The following is a 17675-nucleotide window of genomic DNA, read 5'->3' as shown; positions in this document are numbered from 1 at the left end:
AGGAGCTTCAGCTAGCTTAGATTTGGGTCCTCTGGTCCAGGAAACCAAATGTTATAGTAAAAGAATCCGGAATGTACCGCCAAAGAACGTATATGTTTAAACCACACCTAGGCCTAGGTCAGTATCCTAAGTTGGCCAGCACTGCAGCATAGAAAACTACATGTAAATCGGAGGTATTAAATTTTACAGAAGTACATGCTTTAAGCAGCTACAAGTGGCCCCCCCAAATAAACTCTCAAAGTACATGTCTTCAGTAGGTTAAGGGTTTAGTCACACAGGCAGGTGATCACTGAAATGGAGGGTAAGAAGCAAGTTGTCTTATAGTATAAACTACTCGATCTCTACGAAATCTATCTGACAAGCCCAAATTCTGGGATGCAGAAATCCGGAATAACAGCTGGGGATTTTAGCTCAGTACCAAAAAACGCCCCCCAAAACAAAAAACAAAAAAAACCCCAAATCTGGAAAAACCATTTCCTAAGGTTAATTTCTTAAGGGATTTTTTTTTAAAGTTAATTTGGGAAATGAACAGCGTTTCACTTTACTGCAAGCCTTTGCCACATCTGGCTGAACTGTCATTTATACATTTACAGCCACTGTTGCTGGATGTGTGACAGTGCATGTATTATACAAGCACAACAGGGCTTACACCAAGAATTGCCATTGTAATAACACTATTGGTAGCCTAATTTCATCTATGTATTCTTTTTTTTTTTTTTTCAGTACCAGGAATTGGTAGCCTAACTTCATCTATGTACTCTTTTTTTTTCAGTACCAGGAATCAAACTCGGGACCTTGTGCTTTCAAGGCAGGCAGTGGAACCACTGAGCCAAATCCCCAGCCCATCATCTATGTTTTTTTGGGGTTTTTTTGGTACTGGGGATCAAACTCGGGTCCTTGCGCTTGCGCAGCAGGCGGCGAAACCACTGAGCTAAATCCCCGGCCCATCATCTATGTTTTCTTAATTGCACAAAAAGTCAGTACTTTGTCACACTGGGATTTGGAATGCCTGCTTTAAGTGTTGGGTATTTCTATGTTTTATAAACCAAATCAGAATTTCCAAAAATAATGAAGGAAACCAAAATAAATATTTCTGCATTTGGGGAAAAAAAAAAAGGTAGCTACAAATAAAACATCCAACACATTGATAAACATTCCAAGTAATTCACAGCATTCCCAGAAATATTCCAGATTAGGAGGGTTTTAATCCTTCGGTGGTTCTCGGCTCACAGGAGTTCTTTCTTTGGTAGTGGTTTACTGTCACCTGATATACCCTCAAGAACACATCAGCGACACAGCCCCACAAGGGAGCACGATGCTCCTACCACGTAAAAGCAAAGAGGCATGGTACGCGTGGGGAGAAAAGAAGCACAGGCAAGAAAATGCAGGGGATGTCTCATTCCTGCCTCCTCCCTTCATGGCAACTTATCGGTCTCACAGTCTTAACCAGGAACTTTTTACCTAGGAGTTCACTGATAGTGAGACAGGTTCTAAAACTTCCAGGTCCACATATTGTTCAAGCCTTCACTATGGGCACCAATACTTCGGAACATACTCCATTCTAAGATACAAAAATCTACCTTCGATACTGCTGTCGGCAAATTTCATCTCCACCAAAGAAGTACACAGTTGACAGCTCCACTGAAGCTCTGTGGTCACGCCCTCGGTCTGGAGGGCGGTATATGATAGTAATATCCTGCCAAGAAAGGGGTCAGGAGCAAGTGTCAGGCATTTTCACTTTGGTCTGGACACACGGCCTTACGCACCTAAACATTCAGTACCGACACAGCGCGTGTAATGCATTCCCAAGAAAGCTAGACCAGGGTTTCTACTCTTACATTCCTTCCAAAATTACTTTAGCTTTTGGCCATAAAATACGTAATTATTAACCTAAAAATGTAAGCTTACTTTTTTTAGAGGATAGACTTTTATACTTACTTCTTGTGTTCTTTTCTTGAGTACAAATTTATCTGGAAGAATCCTCAATACTTTAGGATCCAACAGAACTTTTTTCTGATAATCTCTAAAGCCTACTGCTTTAATGAAAGCTGCTCGTGAGCCAGTGTTGCGGACAGAAAATACAGCTCGGCTCTCCTTGCCAGGTACTAAGCTGTTCACTGTTACCATGTAACTGTCAGACAATTTCTTGACTCCTTCCAAAATAAGATTACTTGTTCCTCCATATCCAGACAAAGGTATCTAAAAAAATACACATTCAAAATTATTTCTATGTAAGAAAGCAGAAGATTTAATTATACTTCAAAGAGAATACAGAAACATTTAATACAATTAAAAACTTTAATGCCTGTATGCCTGGGTGAGTACTTACCCATTTTTAGTCCACTATGATATAAAGACTCATCTTTCAGGAAAACAAGGTGTTACTCACCTTCCAATGTACTAAGAATACTTTCCTCACTGTTATCTGTAACCGCCAAGCTTAGATGCAGAGGAACAGTGAAAAGATCACTACCAATATGCTTGCTCAACAACACGCTGAGGTTTATAATATTTTGGCGGGGGTACCGGGGATCGAACTTGGGACCTTGAGCTTGCACGGCAGGTGGCGAAACCAGAGCTAAATCCCCGGCCCCAGTGAGGTTTATAATTTACTCTGAAATGCATGAAAAGAGAAGAGCTGGTGGATGGTGAGATGTGTGGTGAAGGAAACACAGCACAGCATGAATTACAGACCAAGTGCCATGTGTGCCATCATTTCAACTTCTCAGTGATTCTGAAAATTGTCATAATAACATTTGGGGGGAAAAATCTATTTTTTTATTCACTAAGTTTATTGGTACATTTCAGGTATACAATACGATGACATTCATCACTGGGAATTTGTACCTTTAGATGCTATGTCGTGGTTCTTACTTTTCCCCCATTCCCCTGCCTGGGGAAAAATCTTATCACAGTCTTAGCACTTGGTCAAGCCAGTGTTGGAGAGAAGCACACAGAAGGGGCTAAAGCCAAGGAGAAGAGCCTAGGAGCTCTGCCGGCCCAGGCAAGCTGGCGACAGAGAAGCCACTGACGGTTGCTGGGCCTGGGTGCTCCTGGGGCTGTGTCCAAGGGGCTCCAGCCTTCCCAGAAGCTGGGCTCACAGATGCCTCTCACTGACAAGGCAAAGCAAATACTTCACCTTGCTAGAAAACAAACCTTCCGCACTCTGCAAAACACAACTTTCTACAGCTAAGGGGGAAGCCGAGACCGAAGGACTCATGTGGGCAACTTAGTGAGGTCCTGTCTCCAAATAAATTACAAGGGCTGGGGATGCAGCACTGCGGCTGAGGGCTTGCTTATCATGTGTGAGGTCCTGGGTTCGATCTTCAGAGCAAAAGTTAGCATTCCCTAATAAAATAACATTTAAAAAACTGAACTTAGGCTCTTCATAAATTTGCTTGCTTTTATAACAAATTAATCACATTCTAAAGGGCTTCAGCTCAGAAACCCCTACAAAGCCACTCTCATTCAAAATGACTTCTGATAGCCAAAAACGTTTCTAAGTTTTCCTTTAATCCAGAATCGTATCAGCAAATTCTCTGTGATGCTAAGTAGAAGGAGTATCAGGAAGAGGCAGTCTTGAAACCCTCAGCGTGTGTCTTCCCATAGCACTGTCCTGCATCGGCCGCCCTGGGGACACCAGGCCCTTCCTGCTACAGTCATCCGTGTGGCTGGTGTCCTCCCTCCAGAGGCCTGCACAGCTCCCTCACACTTGTGCGTATTAGGACATAACACAGGGAAGTCTGTACACCCTCAGTATGGATGCATTTTTCCCCTAAATTTTTCTGTTTGCAGTTGGTTGACTCTGTAGATGTAGAACCTGGAGAGATGGGGGACCAACTCTATTTTTCAAAGCCTCAGAAATCACAAATTGAGTAGAAAGTTTTAGAAGAAAGAACAATTAAACACAATAAACCCAACCAATGCCAATAGTTAAAGACAGCTGTAGCAAAGGGTCTCCTAACCTCACCACCGTGAAGTCCAGGGCTGAGTGATTTCTGTGCTCTGCAGGATGTTTAGCAGCACCCTGCCTCCACCGGGGTGCCAGCAGCCCTGTGCCTGCCCCAGGGGTGACTCCGACCCCGTCTCCCTGGGGAGACCACCCCGGTTGGCAGCTACGGCTCTGGGGAGCACAGTACAGGCCTGGGCAGGTGGCCTGACCCGCACTCGGCTTCTGCCCTCGCTGGGTAAGATGGGTGCCAAGGACACGTGTCTCTGGCTGGCTGCCCCGTGTGGAATGCAGACAGCACCAGCATCTCGGAAGGCTCCCGTGAATGAAAGGGAAATCCACACAGTGACCGAGCGTTGGGCCCTGCACGTCACCTTTGCTGTGTAGCGGAGCTGTCCCCATCAGACACTGCCTGCTGGCACCTCGCTCCTGGACTCCCGGCCTCTAGAACTGTGAGTGCCACGTTACCTAGTCTGTGGTATTCCGCTAGGCAGACCACACTGACTAAGACAATATTTCTGTGATGAAAGGATGTATTTAGAAATTTAGTATCTTAAACATCTCTACCTGAATTTGTCCACAGATGTGCTTCTGAAAACCTGGGTACATTTCAGAAATCTCAAATTGAGTGGACACTGGAAGTCATGAGAAGACATTGGTGGTCACAAGATACCACACTGAGTGGTTTTTTTAGACAGGGTCTCACTATGTATATAGTTAAGGGTGACCCTGAACTCACTAGGTAGCCCATAGTGGCCTTAAGCTTGTGGCGATCCTCCTGCCTCAGCCTCCCCAGCACTGGAATTACAGGCATGTGCTACCATGCCCAGCTCCTTTATAATTTGACAATCACTCCTTAATTTGTTTTTAGGTCTAGACACTTAAAAAAAACAGAGTATATAATTTACCAACATTAAATCAATAATTGTAACACAATAAACTCCATAGGAAGAAAAAAAGGTAATGAAATTGCCTTACCATGAATTTAACACCGAGCTGTAATCGATTTCTGAGTTGTTTGATTTCTAGTTTGGCCAACATACAAGATAATCGAGTAGGAGCGAATAACACAGAGATGACAATGTCTTCCTTTGGGCCAATTCTAACCTCACAGTTACTGGTCAATCGCTCTTCTGAGCCAAAAGTGTTCTGAAGCTACAACAGAGAAAGAATGAAAGGTAGCACCAAAAACACCACTAACAGGAACTCTTACAAAGCAAGGAGTGGGACAGACAGAAGGCAAGCACATCACGAACCTGAAAGCAGTCCTGGTCCTGCCCTCTGATGAGCAGTCGTAAGTGCTGGGCTGTGGAGGCACAACTGCTTCTTAAAACCAGCTTCTGAAGCCTACAAACAACGACACACTGAGTGTTGTTTTCCTCCGTGGATGTTGCTACAGCTATAAAAACACAGCCAATTTTAAAACCAACCACAGTGCCCAGAGAGGGACCTTCGAGCAGGCCCTGTCAGCAGGCTGGACTGCCTGTCCTCCAACATGTGGCTCTGAAAACACAGGGCTCCAGCCTCGGCCCAGCACAGCAGCCTCTTAGCTTGCGCTCTCTCAGGCTGAAGCTCCCCACAGGCTTTACTCTGCATATCCACATCTACCTACGGAGTGCGACTAAGGTAAATGGTGTCTGAGTTTTAAAAAATTATTACAGTGAGGCCGGGGATTTAGCTCAGTGGTTTCATCGCCTGCTGTGCAAATGCAAGGATCTGAGTTTGATCCCCAGTATCAAAAAAAAAGAAAAAGGAAAAAAACTATATAAAAATTATTACGGTGAGACACATTGTGATTAATCTCCCTCCAAGTACTCCCTCTCGCTCTGAACACATTCATCCCATCATTCTTGTCCCTTCCTGAAGCAGTTCTGGAAGTTCCCCTTCATGGGTGCATTTACAAGGTGTGATAAAAATATGGGGAGCACTGCTGCCAAGCGCCATCCAATGGGAAGCCAGGCTTGCAAGAACATGACCCTGTGTACTCAGCAGCCTTATTCACCACATCTGGCACCATGCAACTCTGGGTCCTCCCCAGAGTCAACACGGCCACGAAGGAGAAACATTTTGAATCGACTCAGGACATCGAGGCAGCCACAACAGCACAATTACAGACACTCAGGAAAGAGAACTCCAGAGCTGCTGCAGGAAGTGACAGGAACAATGGGATAAGTGTGTCTGAAGCAAGTATTTTGAAGAGAATTCATGACAATGTGTCTTTTACTGTAGTAATTTTTTAAATTTAAACACTCAGTATTTGTTGATCACACTGCCTATCTTCTTTTTCTATCTATCCATCACCAATGAGTGAAAATCAGTGAGGAAATTCGTTGAGCCAATACTGCACCTTGCTGGAGTACGTGGCCCAATGTGCTCTCAGGAAAACAAGGGTTCCCAGCTCAGCGGCTCACCTGGGGAAGCCATCTTTAATCAGGGTGAATTAGCCCTGCCTGAAACGTTAGGAGGAAAGCAGAGTGGACACTCAACAGCGGCGGGCTGCAGCAAGAGCTACACAGATCCTCTCCTCATTTAGGAATACAGAGTACCTGAGCAGATCCCATTTTACCCAAAGGTGAAAGTCAGCCGCTAACCCTGTCAGCTGTGTCCTACGCCTTGTCCACCTTGTGAAAGAAGGGCCGAGGCCTTTGGTTATGAGAACCCCTGGGAAACACCTTCCCCAGGCACACTGACTAGGAAGATTTACCCGAAGAAACATCATGTGGTAAAGCTTTTTTATTTGTTTTTTAACTTTTAAAGAAATGTGGTTTTTATTTTAAGAAGCAGAGCGACCATGCTGAAGGGAAAAGCACAACTTTTAGCTTTGAAAAGGAACCACATGGCCAGGCGTGGTACCGCATGCCTGTACTCACAGCACTTCAGGAGGCTGAGACAGGAGGACTACAAATTCAAGCCCAGCCTGGGCAATTTAACGTCTTCATGAGACCCTGTCTCAAAATAAGTAATAAAAAATGGGCTGAGGATCTAGCTCAGTACAAAGGTCCTGGGTTCAATTCCCAGAACTGAAAAAAAAGAAAAAAAGAAAAAAAAAAAAGAAAAAGAACAAGGGAGCTGCTGAGTCTCAGCTGCGGAGGACAGTAGGAGCCTGCTGGGCATGCGGCTGTCCAGCCCTGCCCCTGCCTGCGCCCCAGCCTGACTCTACCTGAACCAGCGCAGGAGCATGGCACACGTGTGACCAGGACGCAGGCACTTCTGCAGACAAGTCACTACCTCAAACCACCACTTGGGTCCTGTCAAAGCCCTAGCTGAGAAAGGTTCATGCACTCCTTTCCTTGGCTTTTCTGTTTCTGTGACACTGAGGGTTAAACCCAGGGTCTCCTGTGTGCCATGCTACACTGAACTGCAGCCTCAGTGCTTTTGAGACGGTACCTCTAAGTTGCCCAGACTGACCTCAAACTCGAAATCCTCCTGCCTTAGTCTCCCAAGTGGCAGGGGATTATAAGGTCCACACCACTATGCTGGCATCCATCCATTCTTGTAAGTGACCTAAATGATCGCCAACCACCACGTGGCTGTGGCCACCCAGGTGTTTTTGCTCCACCACGCCTAGGTGTCTGGGACAGGCAGTCCTGAGGTACGTGGTGCCATGTGGGCTGCTGGGTTGGCTTTGGGTTCACTGCATCCCACAGATGTAACTGCAGGACACCCCACAAAGTAGAGGCACACTGCTCTCCAGCAGGAATTGACAGCACAAGCATCACAGCGTGCCTCATCTTCCCACAGGGCCATCTCTGCCCTAACTCTTCCACCTTCCTGTGTCCTTCTGAAAGCTGCCTGGGGAACGTAAGGCACAGGTGGTGTCTGGAGAGCTAAGCAGAGGGATGAATTCCACAAGGCAGGAGGGCCACTGAGATCCTCTGACACTTGCAAAACTAGTTTTATTTATTTAGTCAGTTTTTTTGAGACAGGGTCTCATTATATAGTGCAGGCTGGCCTTGAGCTCATGGCGATCCTTCTGCCTCAGCCTTCTGAGGGCTGGGGTTACAGGCATGTGCACCATGACTGGCTCAAAACTATACTTTTAAAGAAGAAATTTCTTCACACCTGCAGTAGAGATTCAGCCACACATCCCTTAGTTCCTTATCTCTCAGGCATTATATAAACATATGGGGAAAACATTTAGGATAAACACAAAAATGCAAAATATAAATGAGGAAACATTCAGGTTTAATACTTAGGTTGTTAATTAGAAGTGTGTGTTGATTTGATGTTTGTAAAAGCGTACATTGCTATGCTATAAGCTTTCCCTTTGTAAAAGGACAACCTACTACATAATCCCATCAGTTTTACTCTCACTTTATCAGTTATCACTATATTAATAGTTTATGTACTTACTAGAATCAAACATGAAGCAGAGCTACAGTTCACTGGCCAGCGACGGGCTGCGCCCACCCCACGGACGCACGCTCCTGACCACTCCCCTCACCTTGCCACAGAAGCAAGTTCTTACCTGCCTCAATTTGGTGGTCAGCAGAGAATTCACCAAAGAGCTTTATTAATTTTTTTTTAACTGAAACCTATCTCTGAGATGCATTTTTAAGACAGGGAAATTTTTAAATTCAAAACTTCAAACTCAATATAGGAAAACTAAACGAATACAAGACAGCTTTCTCTCAACACTAAAAGCAGCAACACAGCCACAGTCAGCACAGGAGACAGCTGAGTGATCCGACCCAAATCTTGGCCTGCAGGCCGCGGTGCGAATACGTACTGTGTCCTGCCCAGGGGGACCCCGCCCCAGGCCAGGAACTGCTTGTTGGACAGAAGGGACGGAAGATCTGGGCAGCAAGGGCCTGGGGGCACAGTCTGACTTCCCGAAGAAACAGCTTCGCCCTTTAACACTACTTCATACTGAGGTCCACATGGATGCACAAATATCTTCAAGATCCTAATAGCAACAAAAAGACTAAGTCAAATGTCCTCGTTCAATTCCGGAGGCAATCATTTCCTATCCGCCTCCTGTGTCCAAAAGACAAAGTGGCTTGGGATACAGCAACACTCACACTCGGAGAGCTTGTACCCCGGGAGGAACACAGACCGAGGAGGAGGCAGTCAGTCCACCTACACGGTGGGAAAGAGAAAAGCTCACAGGGCTACCAGAAGCCTACTTATGAGGAACATCAGGGAGTTTCCGGAAGAAGCCTGCTCTCCTGAGCGAAGGGCAAGCCTTCCAGGCACAGGTGTGGCACTGGCGGGCTGACAACTGCCCTTTCTTGCCGGGTCGACAGCAGACAAGCAATGCCGCCCAGAAGAGGCTGGTTTAGCTAGGCCTGTGCACGCAGCCCAAGTGTCAAGGATAACAGCTGACCGAAAGCTGGTGTCACCACAACCTGGGCACCAGTCAGAGGCCTGGAGAAAGGATGGAGAGGAGTCTGACATGCACCCACGACAAGGTAACCTGCAGGCTTCCTAGGAGAAAACATCGAACTCGATGTTTTTTATTCACCATTGTTAGAATATACTCAAAACACTGGGTTCTCGTTTCTATTCAGCTGGTTTAAGAGTATTTTTAACAATAAAAAGAAAAACAGGCAAAGTCAGAGACTAAGTGGGCTGGACTGTGAATGTGGTGAAGCAGAATGCGTGCTCTGCATTCAGGCAGGACAGGAAGCCCATTCAAGTGAGTGCTGTTTCGAGAGACGGGTATGGATTTGTCTCAACAAATACTTTCACATTACCTTTCTTCACAGGCTTTGGGGTCCCGCGGTGTAAAGGAAACCATCACTTCATGCTCTTCTCCAGGCTTGAGGAACAGATTCTCCGGATACACTGAAAAGTGACTTCCTTGCTCTGGGACCTAAACAATGACATGACTGAACTGGAGGCCGGCAAGGGCTCTCCCTGGCACTCTGGTCTCAGCGCCTTTCTCCTGTCCCGTTTGTCCCTTTCTCCTTTCTGTCACCGTCTCGAATCTTCTTCCTGTCTTGGAAAGGGTATTCCGCCTCCTTCCTGCTCCCTAACAATCCCATCTCCTACCCCAGCCCCAGCACCTGTCATCACCACCCTCTCACTCCCCATGAGTCTCAGAAACAACATCTACGCATGTGGCTCATGACTCGCTTTCCTATAACTTCTCCTGGCCACGGGTGACCAATTCATTCCTTCAGGAGCTAACCTAGAAGCTGCTTCTCATTTCCAAACATGCGGCTCTACACGAGCACCCAGGCCTCGTCTCACGCTGCTCGGCCTGCTCCTCCGGGCACTGGCAGGGTGAGCAGCCCAGCAGCCCACAGAAGCAGAGGGGAGATGCTTGGCAGCGCTCTGAAAAAAGCTCTCACCTTGATATCTAAATAAACTTCGATATTTCCAGCATTTTTCAGAGGTAAGGGCTGCTTTGCTGCAGAATTCACACTGGCCAACAAATGCACAGTCTAGAAGGTGGGACAAGACAAGTTATTTAAAAAGCAATCACACTTCAAGGGACATCAGCCTAGCAAACCCCAGCATCAGAACCCAGGCACCTGCAGGTCCCTGGGGGCGTGGATCCTGGCGGTGCCTGCTCTTGCTCGGAGACCCACGCTGCTGAGAGCTGGGCTGGGGTTCGGGCTGTCCACTTCGATATCGACTCTTGCCACGAACTCTTCTGCTGGATCTAGAATCTCTACAGAAGTCCAGTCTTTTAGCTCAGACAGCCAAGAGCTGGTTAACCCAGAACGCCACCAGCGGTCCAGCACCACCCTCCTAGGGTCACAAGGGAACTTCGGCAAAAAGATCAAGTTTTCTGAGCACTTGCTTGAGTATCTCACACTTAGGCAAGTTTGACCCAAATGATCATGCCACTGCCCCGTTTTCTACACAACACACAATTCAAGACAAATTACTCAAAAAACATTTAGTGACAAGACATAAGCTCAAATGAGTAGTTAATTTAGCTATAGAGCATTCCCCAAAAAGGTAAATGTGTTACCTGAAGAAGCAATTAGTTTCTTTGGAGTATGGAAAAGAACCCAAATTATCAGAAATTTTGGATCCTACAAAATGAAAAAAAAAATTTTTTTTAAATATACACTGGTGGGCCGGGGATGTAGCTCAGTGGCACCACACCTGCCTGGCAAGTGCAAGGTCCTGAGTTCCATCCCTGATACAAAAAAATATATATATATATTTATACACACACACACACACACACACTGGTATTTAGCCTGAAATCTTTTTTTGTTTTTTTTCGGTACTGGGGTCAAACTCAGGTCCTTGTGCTTGCGCAGCAGGTGGCGGAACCACTGAGCTAAATCCCCAGCCCAAGCCTGAAATCTTAATAAGGAAAAAGAAACAATTTGGAAACTTCCTTTTTAATTCAAAGTGAGTTTCTCCTTTAGCCATCTTTGCAACCTTTAAAGCTTACAGCCGTCTTAGGAGGTTAGATGCAGGTGCGTGACGCATCTTGGCTCTCTTCATTCCCTTTCCCTTCTCCTTCCATTCTCCCTCCATCTCTGGATTCCCTTTCCATTTGCAAACGGTCTGCCTCCTTGTTTCCTATGGTCTAGCTTTTATTTTTTTTTTTAAAAATTATTTATACTTTGGGTTTTTCATGTAAGAGAAACTATGTGATATTTAAAGTTGTATGTCTGATTTCACTTAACATGGTCTCAAGGTGCATCCATTTTCCTACAAATGACTCAAATTTATTCTTCTTTGTGGCAGAGTGATACTCCATTGTGTATAAATACCACGGTATCTTTATCCAGTCATCTGCTGATGGACATAAGGGCCACTTTCAAGATTTGGCTATTACAAACTGTGTTCCTGTAAACATGGGTGTGCATGGATCGTGGTTATATGATGTTTTTAACTCTTTCGGGAAGGCACCTAGGAGAAGAATAGCTGGTCAAATGAAATTTCTAGTTCTAGTTTTTTTAGAAACTGCCACATTATCCCCACCAACTGTGTAAAAGGTTCCCTTCCCTGAGCACTTGTTACTGTTTGATTTCTTGGTGATGGCCACTCTTTCTGGGGTGAGACGGGATCTCAGTGTTGTTTTAATGTCCATTTGTCTGATGGCTTTAAGGGAACCCGTCAACCCACGAGGCCTACCTGTCCTTCGTAACTGGCGGGCATCACGTGGCTGACCACGGACGGAGCTGCCAGCTGAGCCACCACATCGGCATAAGGAGCAGCTTTCAGGGAAGTAGGGACCGGTTCCTTGGAAAGCGTGAAGCAGCACCAGGCTACGGCATTCTGTGCAGGAACAGAAGCAGCACGGTGCTGTACTGATGCTGTTAACCGGACCATAACTGACTTTCGCCAGGAAAAGGAGCCATGAGTACTAGTAGGGCCTGCCCCTCCCGGTCACATCCTCTGCGAGCTCTTCCTCGAGCCGGTACTTACAGCGCTAATGCTCAGTCTGAGGGGCACGGAGGCATGGGACCTGTTTATCAGTTTGAGCGGGAGGGCCTTCCAGCCTCCGTATGTCAAGTCACCAAAATCAAGAACACCTTTCCTTTCTGTTTCTACCTAAATATGAGAAAAAGAAACTGATTTAAGAAAGCCAAAGAGACATTAATAAATACCACACTTGCCACATATCATTACCTGTTCTGGCCACAAGTTAAGAATCAGTGCTAAAAGTAAACTCAGACCTAAGCTCTCCCAGGCTACTTTACAACTGCTTATTTCCTACAAAACTAAACACTAAACTAGTCCTTTGAAGTAGTCTATGCACCTAAATATACTACAGAATAAAACACTGCTTCAGCTGTCGCCACTCTGAAAAGGCAGTTTGGTAAACACCTGGCTCTCCTTCAAAGAGCAACAACTCCTCGGGCCCCTTCAAAACCATCATGAATACCACGGCATTTGCAGTTACTCCAAACTTCTGATCGACGGAAGGTATTTGAAGTGATGTAAAAATAGACACAGTAAAAGTTTAAAACACTGGATGATACTAATATGCATATGTTTGTGCACATAGACATATGCATATGTCTATGTACACGTATATGTATATATATCCCCCTCTGCCCTAGCAAAACATAAAATACAAGGAAATCAAAGGCAGACTGGCAAGTGAGAGCTGACTCACAGTGGCCCATGCAGGCCTGAGTCCAGCTTGTCCCCAGGGTGACAGAGTTTAGCTATCGAAGAGAAGACTTCAAGCCTGTGGTAGGCAGAGTGCGGCTGGGGTGGGACAGACTCTACCCAGGAGAGACTCAGTGGGTGTCCAGAGACAGCCCGGAACAAAGCCCGGGGGGCCCTGGTGCCTCCCTCATTTGTGCTCCTCAGCCACACACCCTCTGGGGACAGTTTCACAGTCCCGGAGCAAAAGCAGCCACACTGGATGTAAGTTCACGAAACTTCCAAACACCAAATAAAAATCAAAGACCATGTGAACAAAATAACCAAGAAGACTCAGCCGAAGTAACCAGCAGAGCACTAGTACCTCAGGGATCATAAGTAGCCAGAAACACACCACAGACAGGGCCTGACCTTAAGGTGGGGCAGACGTGACACTCGCTCAGCTGTCACACTGGGGACAGCACAACACAGGCCCTGACCCCAATTTTCCCAGATACTACTTCTGAGGTGCAACAACCTGGATTAAAACACCAGGAAGGACAAAGCCCTGTTTAGAAATGTTACCTCAATAGCAGGGCTCTCGGCGATGGCAGTAAGGACAACTCTGCTTGCCAAGGCTTCTGCCTGCATGATCGTCTCAGGGTCCGCCGAAAACGGCCACGAAGCAACCCTGAACACACATCGGAAAAGCCCGGGATCCAGGGGTAAGAGAAGCACTGCTATCTCTTCTGTTGCATGTGGTCTTACGATGACTTTATTCTTGAAAACTAAACAAGGATATGTTGAAAGATCCACCTTTAAAAAAGAGCCACATGGTTTGTTAAGAAACGGCTTACTCCGAAAATCAAGGAGCATCACCAGGTGAAGGGTCCCTTTCCCAGCCGGATGCATGGCCCAATCCAGACTCCACCTCTTCAAAAGCATTCATGCTTTTAATCCATTGCCTATAAAGCATAACTGGTCAACATGCTTCAGAAGCCAAATTTTCCTTGCTACATAAAGACTGCATCTTCCTGGTCTATTTTAGAAGAGGCCTAGTGGGGCCAGGGATTTAGCTCAGTGGTGCCGCTGCCCACCTTGCAAGCGCAAGGTTCCGAGTTCAATCCCCAGTACCAAAAAAAGAACAGGCCTGGTTATCTCACTCACTTTTCCTACATGGCACTGTCAACGGTGTGACACACCAGACTCCCTCAGACGAAGTGCTTCACCTGCACGGTGCTGATCGCTCTGGCCCTCCTCTCTTGAAACGGGATCTTATTCCCAACATCCACATACAACTCCTAGAGGATCCCAAAGCCCTCAAATCTCACCTTCCAACCTTAACCTTTCCTTTAATCACCTACTTTTCATCACCCAAGGATTTTAAAGCAGAGCAAAAGCAAGGAAAATAAGAGGAAGGGTGGAGATGATCTCATGTTACCAGGAGTAAAGGCTTCTGGCCAGGGCAACAGAGATGCAGCTGCCCAGCCTCCTTCCTAGCTGGAAGAAGGGAGTAGATCCAAGTCCAGAGTTACAGCACCTGTAACTGCTCATGTGAAAGACCACGGCTATACGAGTTTGGTTAAAACTGCATTTCCAGGAATTTCAAAAGATTATGTAAGAATACGACCACATAAATTAGTCAAAAAGACTCTGCTTATTAAATGAACACGGGCCTCAAGAAAGTGTCATTTCTTTCTTTTTTTTCCTGACTTATAGTCAATCACATTTAATAAAGTCAAAATCAGCAAGTAGAGGCCAGAAACTCAGAGCACTTGGTGATTTAAATAACAGCGCTAAAAGCAAATTGAAAGGATTTTATAAATACATAACAATAAACTATAGTAGTCAATGATAAATTATAACTGACAGAAGGGCCAGGGATTGTAGCTCAGTGGCACTGCACCTGCCTCTCAAGCACAAAGTCCTGAGTTCTATCCCTGGTACTAAATAAATAAATAAATGACAGAAAATATAAGCTCATTTGAACTTCACTTTTTGGGGGGCATGGGGGGTGCCGGGGATTGAACTCAGGATCTTGCACTCATGAGGCAGATGGTGGCACCACTGAGCTGCATCTCTGGCCTTTACTGCACTTCTGACACTGTAAGTACTGCAACAAAGGGGGCCTGAGAAGACCCTGGGCAGGGGACAGAGGAACAGCTGCAAGGCGGCAGGGGCAGAGCAGGCAGGTGGGGACAGAGCAGCACCTCGCAGAGTGCAATGTGGGCAGGGCCTTCTCACCTTCTCACCATTGACGCTGACGCTTAGCGCCACGACGCTGACCTGGAGCCAGCGGTCAGAGGGGTTGAGCACGCTGAGGCGGGTCTGCGAGGCAATGCCCACGCAGCAAGTGGAAGGGAACTTCAGCTCCTCCGGCACCCTGACGCTTGCTGTAGAAGAAGAGGCAAAACACGTACTCGTCAAACACCTGCTGCAAAGTACCACTGGGCAAGCAGGAATCACTGCAGTGGCTGCCTGCGGGAACCCAGGCCCCAGAAATGCAGGGTCCTGCTCCATCCAGCCAAGAAAACCAGAACGATTAAAACTGGTGGGACTCGCAAGTGACAGCGAATCAATCCTGTGCTCTCACTTCCAATTGGTAACCTCACCTTTGTTCTCTCCAAAATCCACTGCCAAAGTGAAAAAGATCCCAGTGAGGCTGGGCATGGCAGCAAAGGCCTACAGTCCCAGCACTCAGGAGGCTGAAGCAGGATGACTGCTTCGAGTTTGAGACTCGCAGCCTGGGCTACATAGCGAGTTCAAGGCCAGCCTGAACTGCACAGCGAGACCCCGTCTCCAAAAAAAAAGCCCCCAGAGAAGCACACATTCCAGATGTCTGCCTGCTCAGATTCTGAAAACCATCACTGATCTTCCCCATCCTCAACTGCACGATGACTCTGAAGGGTATGAGACAGGAAGACAGCACTCCACGGACTACACACGCTGGCCAGGAAAAGCCTAGGCCCCACTCTGCTGCAAAGATGGCTGCCAGGGAAGATACAGCCCCACCAACGGGAGCACCCGCTCCCTCACCCTGCACTGGACACTTCTCAGTTAAAAGAATGCCAAAAAATCCAAGTACAGAGCCAAAGAGACAGGGAAGACAGGGGCCTGTCCCCCCGCCTAAGTATCAGCACTGTTCTAAACCAACTTCAGGGACCCCTGCCTGGAAATAGTACGGTCTCAATACGGACAAAGAAGTAATAAGACATTAAGGCCATGGTGGTGCACGCCTTAACACATTCACCACAGGGCCATAACTTTTATGTCTCACTGCCGGGCAGCTTGAACCTCCAGTGGTATTTGCAGGATTGTCTCATGTATGACTGTACCACTTCTACCACCAGTTGGGACAATTGTGTATGTACCCAGTGGTTCAAGCTGGTGAGAAGGTGTTCATCCCATTACTTGGGAGGCTGAGGCAGGAAGATTGCTGTGAATCTGAGGCCTGTCTGGTCTACATAGTGAGTTCAAGGCCAGCCTAAACTACATAGCAAGAGGCTGTCTTAAAAAAAATAAGGTCAACCAATACCTTCTTCAAACAAACTAGGTTTGTGGCCCATTTGAGAAAATTCAAATTTTAAATAACAAGCTACAAGGGCCGAGGTTAGCTCAGTGGTTCTGCTGCCTGCCTCACAAGCGCAAGGTCCCAAGTTCAATCCCCAGTACCAAAAAATAAATAAATAAATAACAAGCTACAATAAGAGAAAAAGCACCTTACCAAACCCTGCCGCCATTCCTGAATTCCAGTGTTCAGTCCCACAGGCTGCGCGGGCAGGGTGCGCGGGCAAAGGCTGCACTGTGCCGAGGAGGTGCTGGCAGAATGCATCAGAACACGGGCTGCCGAGGGCAGAGGGGCCCAGCAGTCCCGAGGTGGGACTCGGCCCTAGACAAAGCCCCACTGCCACAGGGTTCTGAACATGCTCCCCTGCCGTGGCCGGGTAAGGGGGGCAGCCCGGGAGCCTGCAGACCAGGGCGCTGCCTGCATGGCCTGGAGGAGGCAGGGCGACACTCGTCCCCATGCACTGCTGGGCCAAGGCAGCTGTGGCGAGAGGGGCTCCGGCCCAGAGTGCAGGGCACACAGAGGACGCGCTCTGCAGTGCAGTGGCGGGGGCAGGCTGGCATGTGGGGACGCTCCGATGAGGAGCCTGGGCCCTAGATGCACTGCGGGCTTCGCCAGAGGCTGGCCTCTGGCCTCCGTCCGCGGGCTGTGGAGCAGCTGGGCCTGCCCAGTGGCCGAGGCCTGGCTGCCCCAGGACCTGGCATCTCCCGCAGCGGGACGTCCTCACTGCCTCCCGGGCTTCCCACTGCTCTCCGCTCACAGAGGAAGGGTCCTGGCTCGTGTTGGAGTGAGGTTCTGTGTCCCGAGGCCCGCCAGCCAGAGAAGCAGCTGCAGCCTCGCTCTGGACCCCGCGCTGCCCAAGGGAGAGTGCTGCATCTTCCTCGGGGGGCACTGGACTGCTGCGGATGATGGTGGTGCTCAGCTCACTGGCCAGTTCGCTCTGCATGTGACAAGTGTTCAGAGTCATCCACAGATAACACACACAGCGGTGTAACCAAGGGACAGAGCAAGGAGATCCACACTGCACTACTCCTGAGGAGTTGGCCTGCACACAGAAAAGCAGCCTGACACCGGTGAAAGTCACAGACTTGGGCCAGGGATTTAGCTCAGTGGTTTCACAGCCTGGTGCGCCAAGCACAAGGACCCGAGTTC

At 47.6% G+C, this 17675-nt stretch overlaps 1 protein-coding gene across 13 annotated transcripts in view; it reads right to left on the bottom strand.

Moving 5' to 3' along the window:
- The window catches only part of Cep192 (centrosomal protein 192), a 71697-nt gene that overhangs the window by 14796 nt on the left and 39226 nt on the right, over positions 1-17675 (bottom strand). For 12 of the 13 annotated variants that reach the window (XM_087195179.1, XM_087195173.1, XM_087195175.1 and 9 more), the window contains 14 exons: positions 16683-17463; positions 15203-15351; positions 13544-13774; positions 12293-12418; positions 11999-12142; positions 10875-10938; positions 10429-10568; positions 10246-10338; positions 9646-9764; positions 8679-8855; positions 5206-5296; positions 4928-5104; positions 1939-2199; positions 1581-1696 (listed from right to left, as the gene is read on the bottom strand). In XM_087195179.1, the coding sequence (XP_087051305.1) occupies positions 1581-1696; positions 1939-2199; positions 4928-5104; positions 5206-5296; positions 8679-8855; positions 9646-9764; positions 10246-10338; positions 10429-10568; positions 10875-10938; positions 11999-12142; positions 12293-12418; positions 13544-13774; positions 15203-15351; positions 16683-17463 (2669 nt within the window). The remainder of the gene's footprint in view (positions 1-1580; positions 1697-1938; positions 2200-4927; positions 5105-5205; positions 5297-8678; positions 8856-9645; positions 9765-10245; positions 10339-10428; positions 10569-10874; positions 10939-11998; positions 12143-12292; positions 12419-13543; positions 13775-15202; positions 15352-16682; positions 17464-17675) is intronic. The other variant, XM_087195184.1, reaches the window with a different exon arrangement.

This window comes from Heterocephalus glaber, unplaced genomic scaffold, assembly GCF_053883595.1.
Source record: "Heterocephalus glaber isolate CG9 unplaced genomic scaffold, H.glaber_assembly_v1.0 deba00000331, whole genome shotgun sequence".
Taxonomy (NCBI): Eukaryota; Metazoa; Chordata; class Mammalia; order Rodentia; family Bathyergidae; genus Heterocephalus; species Heterocephalus glaber.
Note: the sequence above shows the minus strand (reverse complement) of the source record. Positions and strands in the feature narration are given on the sequence as shown.